Source organism: Poecilia latipinna, unplaced genomic scaffold (genome assembly GCF_001443285.1).
Source record: "Poecilia latipinna isolate Pla-1442-1.1 unplaced genomic scaffold, P_latipinna-1.0 Scaffold436, whole genome shotgun sequence".
NCBI classification, from domain to species: domain Eukaryota; kingdom Metazoa; phylum Chordata; class Actinopteri; order Cyprinodontiformes; family Poeciliidae; genus Poecilia; species Poecilia latipinna.
This window is the reverse complement of record NW_015113052.1, coordinates 320117-330966: the sequence shown is the minus strand read 5'-3', so window position 1 is coordinate 330966 and position 10850 is coordinate 320117. Positions and strand designations below refer to the sequence as shown.

The 10850-nt window shown below is 42.6% G+C and overlaps 1 protein-coding gene across 5 annotated transcripts in view; it reads left to right on the top strand.

Annotated features, from left to right (window-relative positions):
- Nucleotides 1-10850, top strand: part of fndc3ba (fibronectin type III domain containing 3Ba) — an 80208-nt gene that overhangs the window by 13366 nt on the left and 55992 nt on the right. For all 5 annotated transcript variants that reach the window (XM_015038293.1, XM_015038292.1, XM_015038291.1 and 2 more), the window contains exon 3: nt 10623-10699. In XM_015038293.1, coding sequence (XP_014893779.1) covers nt 10623-10699 — 77 coding nt within the window. The remainder of the gene's footprint in view (nt 1-10622; nt 10700-10850) is intronic.

The window sequence follows — 10850 nt, the reverse complement described above, 5'->3', positions numbered from 1 at the left end:
TTTAAATTTTTTTATAATTTTTCTTTTTTTTAAATTGGTTTTTTTTTTTTTTTTTTTTTTTTTTTTGTCTAGCAGATCTGCACGCGTTTCCTCACGGTGCCTTGCAAAAGTAGTCATGCACCTTAAACTTTTCCACATTTTTTCTTGTTGCAACCACACAATGTCTTTTTTTGGGATTTTATATTGAACACCAATATAAAGAACTGCACAATTGTGACTTAATAAGCAAATTAAAAGAAAAAAAAAGACTGAAAGTGTTGCATTCCCAGTCCCTATGAGTGTTTTCGGGACTCTTGCTGTCGACTTTTTTTTTTTTTTTGCAGATTCTTCTTTGCAATATAACGCAAGCTCAACCAGACTGCAAAGAGAAGAAGCAGGGGACCATCTAATTTCACTTATCAATTGAATTTCGAACTGGACTTTCACTGGGCTTTCACATGAGAGGGTATTGCATGAATACCCTCTCATGTAAACCGCTCCAAGGTAGCTTTGGCTGCATGTTTAGGTGTTAAACATGCCTCATCTCTGCAGCTTCTAACACGTTTTTCTCCAGGATTTCCCCTCTACTTGACTCCAACCATCCGACTGATGCGACCAAAGCTCCCTCTTTTCAGTTGCCGTTTGCTTTTCTTTAGTGATCGCGTTTGTGGAGTTGCGGGCAACAACTGTCCTGTCAACAGATTCATTCTTCTGAGCTTTGGATTAAAGCCTAACCCCACCTTACACACCGCCACAGTTTCATCCCTGACCTGTCTGCTGTCTTCCCTGGTCTTCGTGTGACGCTCGTTGTTCACTAATGTTCTCTAGCAAATTTGCGAGGCGCTTGAAGCACAGCTAGATCTATACTGAGGTTTAGTTGCACACAGAAGAACTGTTAACTTCAGAGGAAAGGGGAGCAAAATATAAACGTATGCCACATAAGGCATCCTTCAGGGCTGCAGTGTAGGCAAACATGTGAAAGTGATGCCAGTTGGCTACATTTTCTTGACTCCTTTCTGTCTTTTTAATCATTGTAATGCCCTCGTCAGTGTTTGATCTTCAGCTTCCTGCCTCTTTGACAAAATACAAAACAGTTGTGGGCATCAAGGAGGGTAAAAGTTCAGCAACTGAAATGCTGATTAATTATTAGTGTGAAGAATATCTATGAAAAATATCTATTTTGCTTCAAATCGGGTTGCTATATTTACAAGGATTAGATTATTCCCACTTCAAATTTTAAATGCTTTGAAGAGGACTGCTTTCAAAATGTGACAGAGTTCCTCTGCACAGCTTCAAGTTCCACAAGTCATTGTTTACATCATGTGTGTGAGTTTCATAGGGAAGCCCCCCTTTTTTTTTTTTTTTTTTGCCCTCGCTGATCAGATGGGACGCGCGTTTCAGTAGGAGCCAAGAGAAGTCAAGGAACGACCTGAGACGACGGTGACTCTTCTGCTCTTGCATATATACACGGTGTCCACCACATCTGTTCCCGGGTTGAACCTTTTTTGGCATCCGTGCGCGCATTGCAGAGGCAGAAATAGAATTTCAAGGGTTTGAGGGAAAGTCCCTGCTAATCTAGCCTTTCCAGCCCACTTTCTGCCTTTCCACTGACGTACGCATAGCTTCTCCATTTCTTCTCTCTTCTCCCTTCTTATCAGTGCGCACTCTTTCCCCGCAGCGCTCTGTGGTGGACACAAACTTGTTACTGTTCAGACTGTGACTCACACTCCAGGAATGCCCCCATATTAACATGTGGATAGATGGGAGAGAAGCGTGTTGAATGGCAGAGGGCAGGGCGGGAGGGAGGGAGGGGGGGAAGGAAGTACAGCTGCAGTCCAAACCGGGACGTTGGTTTTGGGTGGTGGTGATGGGGGGGTGGCAAGGTGGGAGCATTGTGGATTTAAGGGGAGATCGGAGCAATGTCAGGAAAGCGTTTCATGACTCTGAGTTTGTTTATAACCCAACAGCTGTTGCACTTCTTTCTCTCGCTCTCTTCTCTAGTACACATGCAGAGTTAATAAGGGAATGGATACAATGAGTCACAAGTGTCTGACTTGTGTATCTTTGTGTGTTTAATTGCATGCTTTTTTGTGTGTGTGTGCGTGCGTCGGTGTGTGTGCGCGTGAATTTGAATGTTTGCGAATACTTGAGTGATAAGTAGAGTACAGTATGCCGTATCCATGCAGCCGCTGTAGCTTGGATACCATTCCCAAAACAAGCCTATCTGCAGGCTTCGGAACAGAGTTGTTGGGTGATGTTAGAAAAGAACAGCGGGGGCAAGAACGCGACTTGTTATGTCTGGAAGTGAGTCTGTTCTCTGATGTTTTAAGCCGAGGTGACCGTGGTTTATGTCGGCGCAGCCGTTGAAATGTCGCCGTGCTCTGCAGTCGGACGGACCACCGCGTTGCTTTCATGTCGGCGGGGCGCTCAAAAGAGTTTGCCGACATGTGGCCAGGTGTGTGCGACTGGAAATCTGTTTCTGGTCTTGTTGCACGAATTCCTGTGCGTGCCTTCGACTGCCTCATGACTATGTGCACAGCTGTTGGGCTGTGTGTTTGTACATGTTTAGGATTTTGAGAACAAAGCGCGGCTGGGTTCGGTGTCCCTCCAGACGTTACGTTGCCGTTTTCTGGAGCGGGCCCAGCAGTAGAAGTAGGTCGCCCGACGGCACCCCTCCTCTGGGTGGGGGAAAACCAGAGAGGGATCCGGGTTGGGTGGAGATATGGGCTGGCAACCACACATGCTAAACAGACCATGGATTGCAGTCTTGACGGCCACTCGCACACGGATAATATGCTGCAGATACCAGAATAAAGTAGCATTTGTTTGTTTTAATGTCAGGAAAATAAAACCTAATTAGGTTTGGACATTAAATTGAAAAGAAATGTATAAATGGATGCACAGAAGTTATAGACCTGCTCAAAAACAAATCTATTGCTTTTTTTACTTTCAGATTGGCAATGTTCTCCCTTTCCTCTGTTATGAATTTAAATTACATCATGAATCAAGTCATGCATTATGTAAATACAGCAGTTTTAGTAAATGTTGGCTAAAAGGGATTTTAAAAAAAACCCTGAAAAGATTCTAATTGCCTTTATTTGAAGACATCAAAGCTTAAACATCTTATTTTTCTTAATAAAATGGAAAATGTAAAGCAAGAATTATAGAGGCCAACAGGATACTCCTGCCTGGGACACGTTTAAATTGGACGGCTGAGTAACATTTCAAAACTTTAACATATAGCTGCAGTTACACTGAATATCACATGGTGTATAGTGTAATAAATTAGCTCTGCGATGGACTGGTGGCCGGTCTAGACCGTACCCCGCCTCTCGCTTGTTGAGATTGGCACCAGTACCCCTCGCAAATCGACTAGCAGCTAGGGATAAGCGTGTCGGATAGTGGACCGATGGCTGGATAACAAATTAAGAACATAAAGTAGAAGACCTGTTGACAAAGTAATAAATGTGGGGGAAAAAAAGAATAAAAGGGATGCTCGTGGAATAAAATATATACCATATTTGAAAAACAATGGGTGTTCTTGCACAAATTTCTTTAAGCCTATGGATTTATTTCATAAATCTATGGGGCTCTGGTATCTTATTACATATAATTTTGGATCGGTTGGTTTCATGTATCACCACAAAGCTGAATTATAAAGCTGCTAAATGCAGCTTCATATTTCTGTGAAATTAGGACAAAAACTGAACTTTGACTGTATTTTAAACCTAACCCTAAATGATTTTGTGGCTTGAAATTTTCATCTCTGATAACCAGCAGCACGTAACTCGGTGTACCAGTCTTGCATCTACTCATATTTACTGTATTATATTGCTTTTATCAAGTCATGACTTCATTTTTTTTTTGTCTTCTGTACATAAAAGGCAAGAGCCAGATGCCAGGAAAACGCATCTGATTTCTGCAAGCAACACTTGGCAAACACTTCCTTGTATCATGCTGATGTCATATGCTGATGATGTCATCATGCAGTTTATAACTTCATCAGCTGGCTTGGCTGATAAGGCTTTCTACTGATTTCCTTGAGGCACTGTTATGCAATTTTGAGCTTAGAGGCTTATAGTGGAGTGGCTCCCTCGTCTCAAGGAATGCGTTTACACCTACCTGCACACACACACTAAAAACCGGTTTTTAATCTGTGCCATCTTTAAGCTTGGCCAGCCCGCTCAAATAACTGTTGAATAAAACGCATGTGACATGTCAGTCTGTTTGTAACATTGAAAATATGATGCGTTAGTCCTAAATACACATTGGCCTCTTAGATTCTTACAGTAATCTTAATTATTACGGTTATAGTGTTATCTGTAGCTAAAACAACTGAATTAAACAGGCTTTTTGCTCTCTTCCAGCTGATCGGCAGTGCACAGCAATATGTGGGTGCAGTACTCTGCCTCACAAAGCCACAGAAAACTCAACACTCTGTCATCAAATTAGAAGGACTTTGCCATAAGTTTTTAAAATTAGACATCCTGTCAAACGGCCTGTGCCTGGTCCATATGACTAATTTTTATGTCAGAATATGACGCGTTTTTATGACGTGCCGCGTAAAGTTTGCCATCTGTACTTTTAAAACATTACTTGTTTTAAAAGTGATGGGTGGGGCTTTTTTTTTTTTTAAGTATTCCCACCTTGATTGTTCATATTATACCCAAGTAGAAATCGTTAGTTGAATTTGTTTGTTGCAAGTGAGGGGAAAGTTTTGCAGCCTCATTGCAGCCAGCTAATCGGCAGTGTGCAGCAAAAGGAGGGAACAGCCAGAGGAAAGTTTTCTCCGGCGTCCAATCAGACAGACGTTTCGAACTGCAGACACGGCATCAGGGAAATTATCCTGAAGTTTCAGAACCCGTTTCTGTGTATGTGGGCTGATGTGAACCCGATTGTGCATCATTCTGCAGCGTATCGGTGTCATGAGAATAATGGACTGAAGGCAGGGTGGTGCAGGAAGACTAGACTTCCTCCCCAATCACCAAGCCCCACCCTGCTTAGGGGCGGGGGGGAGAAGAAAGATCTTTGACTCACTGGAGATGAACTTCTGGGCGTTGCGATGTGTGTTTCTTTGCCCACGCAGCACAAGCTGTGTGTGTGTGTATATTTAGCACTCTGTGCTATTTTTAAGTTGTCTCCCACATTTCCTGCTTAACCACATTATCTCTCCTTTTTATTTGCTTCCTTTTCTGTCTCGGACTTTCCGTCATGCTCCACATTGTAGTCACTTAAATGATGCTGAAATATGTTTATCGTCTGAAATGCAACCATACACTCTAAAGAGAATGGCCTATGTGGAGTGGTACCGTGTGTGTGTGTTGGCCTGACTGTAGAGGAAACTGTCGTGGGAGTGTCTTGCTCTCAGAGCTCCAAGGACAGATAACATTACCCTGCTTATGCTTACATAACTTCCAGGCAACGCCACGTCACAACTGACCCAGACCCAGACACACACACATGCACATGCACACACGCATGGGTAGTGCACACAGAGATCAATTAACGGTTAAAACTCATAGGTATCGGTATTTTAATTCGTTTTTGCTGTGTTGGGAAATCGTTTCGTGTCAAGTCGGTGTGTATGTAGGTCAGCTGGCTAACAGGCTCCGTTGGTTGGATACCAACGCCCCGCACATACAAACGCTCACACATGCTTTCCCAGGAGGGTTTGTGTTTCCTTCCAATGTGTTGACCACATGTGCATGGATGAGGGGAATGATTGGAAAGAAGGAAAGAAAGTGCTTCTCTTCTTTGGGGCGCCACTGGAGCAGCGATTCACACAGTTGACCTAAATTTACTGTCATCAGTCTTGACTGATCTATAGATGAGGATGAATGCCTGCGCTTAAGCTGCTGCATTTTTAGGGATGCAAGTAATTGGGTGTGTGTGTGTGTGTGTGTGGCCACTCTTTCTGGGTTTGATGGCGTGTTTTGTTTTCTTGGGGCCCTAACACAGCTGTCTTTGACAGCTGCATCATGAGAAACATCTGAACTGTTGCATCATCTCCTCTCCGTCTCTGTCTCCCTCTCTGCGTTTGGATGGATGTATGGGCAGCTGGACAGAATCACAGGCTGGTCTCCTTTGCGGGCCCTTTTTTTTTTTTTTTTTTTTTTTCCCTTTTCTGGATGGGCCAGTTCAGGAGCAGCGTAGCTGTGAGTTTGTGTGTTTATGCCTGTGTGTGGCAAAGCGCGAGGCGGGTTGTTTACCGTAGATTTATGTGTTTATTTCTCGTGTAAACTTTTAGTAACGCAGGTCAAACATTCAGAGGTGAGACTCCAGCGTAATTTATTAGCACTGCAGGAGATGTGCTGCGTTATCATTTACCAGGAAAAAAGGAGCAGTTTTGCTGCAACACATCATTTTCTGTTTTGCTGACAAAAAAGAAAACTTCTATGCTTTTACAGTTTCAGAGTAGCCTCCCATAAAACACCTGAGGAAACACCTGCTTCCTCTGGCCTGCCCTGAGATTTACCGTTTCTGTCTTTTTATTTTATTTTTGACACCAAACAAAAAAAGCTAAGCTTTTCTTCTTGCCATTTTTCTGGTCTTTCGCTTCTCTTAGGACAGTGGCTCATGTTGGGAAATAAATCTGTTTATATCATGTCATTCAGCTATGACTGAAAAAACTAAGTACACATTAAGATTCAATAATTTGTAGAATGAACTCGAGCAACATTAACTCTCTGCAGTGAGATTCTTTTTGACTTCATTAAACTCTTACATCTTTGAAGAAATCCTGATCAATTTTTTTTTTTTTTTTTTCCCTCTACAACTTGCCTTCATTTTAGTGAGGTTTGTGAATTTGGACTTTGACTGGGCCATGGCAGCATCTTAAGTCTTGCCGCCTTAATCACTTCTGTTGTAGATTTGCTGCTTTCTTTCATAATCCAGTTTCGGTCTCGCTTTAGCTGCCGGGACCCACAGCCTCACATTTGACACTCGTCTTCAGCACACAGAGGACAGAGGATCCATTGATCCACCTTCCCTAAAGGACAGCAGATAAAGATTTGCTACAGGCTGAGATTTATCACAATGGGAGCTCTTTAAAGGTTAAAAAAAACAAACTGGGGACTGACTACTTTGTGTTAACATTAAATCAGAGGTTATGAAATTTACAGCTGTCTTATGAAGATTACCTTAATATTATTTTCAGAAAAGTAACGGACACAATTTTAAACTGGCCATAGACTCATGGATTAGTGATTAACACAACCAGCACAGCTTGCACAAAAACGGCAGCATCTCCTAGGGAACATGAGTCTTTACTTGAACTCTTTTATTTCCACTTAGTTGCCAGCATGTTCCAATCCAACATGATAGACTGAGGTAAAATGCTATAAAGCTGTAATGTCTTTGGCAGATGGCAGACGCTTCCTGCTATCTGTTGGAAGCGTCCTTCTTTGTCAGTCTTTCTCTTCGCAGTCTGGATGAATGACTGACATGTCTAGACATGCATTTTCCTTCCTTTAAATAGCTTCCAACAGTTTCCTCTCACTCTAAGCACCTTACTGATACAGAAAACAGTCTTGTCCCAGTACTGTAACGGGGCCAGTATGCATCAGAGCGCATAAAGTTTACCATTTTGGGTACTGGAACTTTTTTTTTCCCAGCATACATTGCGTACCGAGACCTTTTCCGGTGTTGCACGGGTTTTTGTTTTCCCATCTATAACGTGCTACGGCTGCAACTCCTCACCACCCAGGTGGTAAAAAAAGAAGAAGAAAAAAAAAACCACATGTTCATTGCAAGCTCGTTCCTGTTCTGTACACATGGCGACTACGGCAAGTTCTCTGTGAATTGCCTTATGTGATGGAACCGAAAGTCTACAGTGATGTGCATGTGAGCTTGGGTGTGTAGTTAATAAAAATGGCTCCATTACGCTGTGAATTTAGGTCCTTTGGATTTGATTTAGAACTAGCTTTGTTCTTTAAAATATTTGTACAATAAAACTGAAATGTATATAAAATTACATTTTTCTGTCCCATATTTGTATGATATTAAAACATTGTCTTCCTCCATCAGTAACAACTTCCACACCACATAGTGAGCATGATCTGATGGCACTTGGCTTTTTGCCTTCTCTGATAGGAAATCTTGATTTTTGAGATAAGATTACTAGTTTTATCAGTTAATTTATTTTTTTTGTGGTGCAGTTTGTGGTTGTAACGGGACAAAATCCCGAAAACTTAAAGTGGTGTGAATGAGTTTGCCAGGTGTTGCATGAATGTCCTAGAATGGTCAGATTGCAAAGGCTGATGCCCAGACAATTTCAAATTGCATTGTGCCACACGCATCACCTGACCTCGTTCTCATCCTCATCCTCTGACCTAACTGCTCCAGCAGTCGGAAGTGGAAGCAGCAACAGATGGTAGATGAGTGCGCTACGGAGTGGGAGTGGGGGGAGCTGGTGGAACTCTGTTGTCTGGGATTCCAGCAGGATTAAGCAGAGGAAGCCACGACTTTATTTGTGGTGCTTTAGAGGGTAAAGCTAGAGACGAGACCCCGAAGGTGACGTTATCGCACACACTAGATCCCTCTCACATGCACACACAGCACACACACACACACACACACGCGCAGTACAACTCTGCTGAGCTTTTCTAAACACAAGTCTCAATATTGTGCGGCTTACAGCAGTGTATGAGGAGTAGCGGGACAAAGAGTGTCTTGTACTTTAGGGATGGGTTAGTGGGGTGGGGGGAGTAGTTAGGCCTGCTGGGTCCAGTCCTGGGGGCCAAAGATGGGAATTTTCTGTGAGTATATATACGTCTGTGTGTGTGTATGAACTGAGGAATGCTGCCGTTTGCTGAGTGAAGAGCATGGAGGCTGGAGAGACTGTCTAAACATACGTCTGTTTGCTAAGAATGTGTGTCTGAGAGACGGTAACTGTGAGGAGTATGTGTGAGCAATGGGGAAAGTGTGCTGTGAGCAGCAATGGAAAGCGGTTTGGAGGGAGTGTGTGTGTGTGTGCTCTCCCTCTGCTATGACCTTCTTCTCAATGAGCACTTTCATATCCAGTCTCGCTCCCCACGGTAAGGAAGCAGACGGCGCTGAATGAGGCCTGTCTCTGACTACCTGCGGCCGACTCACTGCACCCACACTGAAGACTTTACTCTGGTTGTGTTTGCATGAGCGTTACCCGTTTGTGCGGTCGAGAAGTGAAGGGAAGGGAGCACGGGCACTGGCGGAAAGGGAGGAGGAGGAGGAAAGAAGATGACCATCAAGGGGGGGAATGTGGAAAAGATGCATTATAGGAGGAATGAAGTGAGGGGATGACGGATGTGAGTAATAGCTGGAGTGAAAGAGGGAGATTCACATAGTAGTGGCTAAAAAAAATTGGGATTGAACGTAGAATCGAGTAAGAGCAGTAACTGAGGTGTTGGAGTCACTTGGGAGGAAATGAGTAAAGGACCCTGGGAGAAGTTTGTGGTAGTCACTTCATCTAAATAAAGTTCGAAAACTCTTCATATCATAGTTTGTTTTTGTTTTTTCCACAAGAGTTTAGATCTGAAGCAACTTTTTTTTGTTTTTTGGTTTTTAAAAAAAAAAAAAAGAAAAAAAGAGAAAAGAAAAACCCTTTAAATTAGATCAGGTGGTGGAAATCCTTTAACACGTGTTTACTCGGGCTGAAAATATTATGTTTTCATGCATGTGTGTTTGTGGTTAGCCAGGGCCTCCTCTGCATGTGCACCTCCGCTGGGTGATTTATTCTAAGGCCAGGTCTGCTTCCAGCTGTCCCCGAGGGGTCCCGATGACTTTAACAGCCGCAGATCTCCATCGCGGAAAGGCAGAGGAGGAGAGGGATGGGGAGGTTTTATTTTTTTGGAGAAGGGAGATGCAGACGGTGGAAAAGTCAACATCAATTTTTAGTCTGTTAATTCTATTTAGAATATTTGTGCTTCGCTTTCACGGGAAAGATTAAAATTTCATCTTGGAGGGAAAGTGTGTAACCCCGTGTTTGTCTCGTACAATAATGCTGCCGTTTCTACCAAAGATGTGTAAAAAAAAAAAAAAAAAAAAAAAATTGTGAAGAGAAATAAAAATTACAGATACGCTTACCTTTTAAACTTAAAAAAATAAATAAGAAAAAATGCCGACTGTGTGGTGGCGGCAACGTCTGGGTGTGAAGATCCATTTTCTTTGTGGGAAAAGAATTAACGGAAAGATGGATGGAGTTAAATAAAACTGGTCCAAAATGTGTTGGACTTGGTTCACATTACATAATATGCATGTCTTTAAATGTCCCAAACTACAGACCAAAATCCAATCAAGAATTTATTGCAAGTCTTGATGAAACCGATGTCCCTAGGTACCCACCATCCAATTTAAGCGAGCACAAGCTGTTCTGTAAAGACGATTGGGCAAAAAATAAAGTTAAGCATTCCAAGAGGAATGAAAACCTTAGCAAAGCACTGTAAAACGGCGCAATGTGACTGCATTGGTAATGTCATTAATGATGTCGATGCACTTGGAGGCACTCTTGAAGCAAACATGGTTTTCTCGTTGGTGGTCCGCCCTGCGCTCTGTGTGGAGCCGTGTTTGTGTCCCTGCATGTGTTCTGCAAATTAACAAATGTAAATGAGAATTTGCTTTAGCTTGACTCGCCCGGTTAAGTAAATACTTGTTGTTCCCCCTTGCAGGTCCTGCTGAGGTTCCCATGATGTCCCCGAATGGGTCAATCCCCCCGATACACGTACCCCCAGGTTACATCTCACAGGTAGGCTGGTTCGCATGTTTTTTTTCCCCCTCACTGGAAAAAAAAGTTACTAGCCAGACTTTTTTTTTTTTTTTTTTTTTTTTTTTTTTTAAATCCCATTAAAAATAAATTTCCCCCTACCAAAAAGGTTTAATTTTTTTTAAAAAAAAAA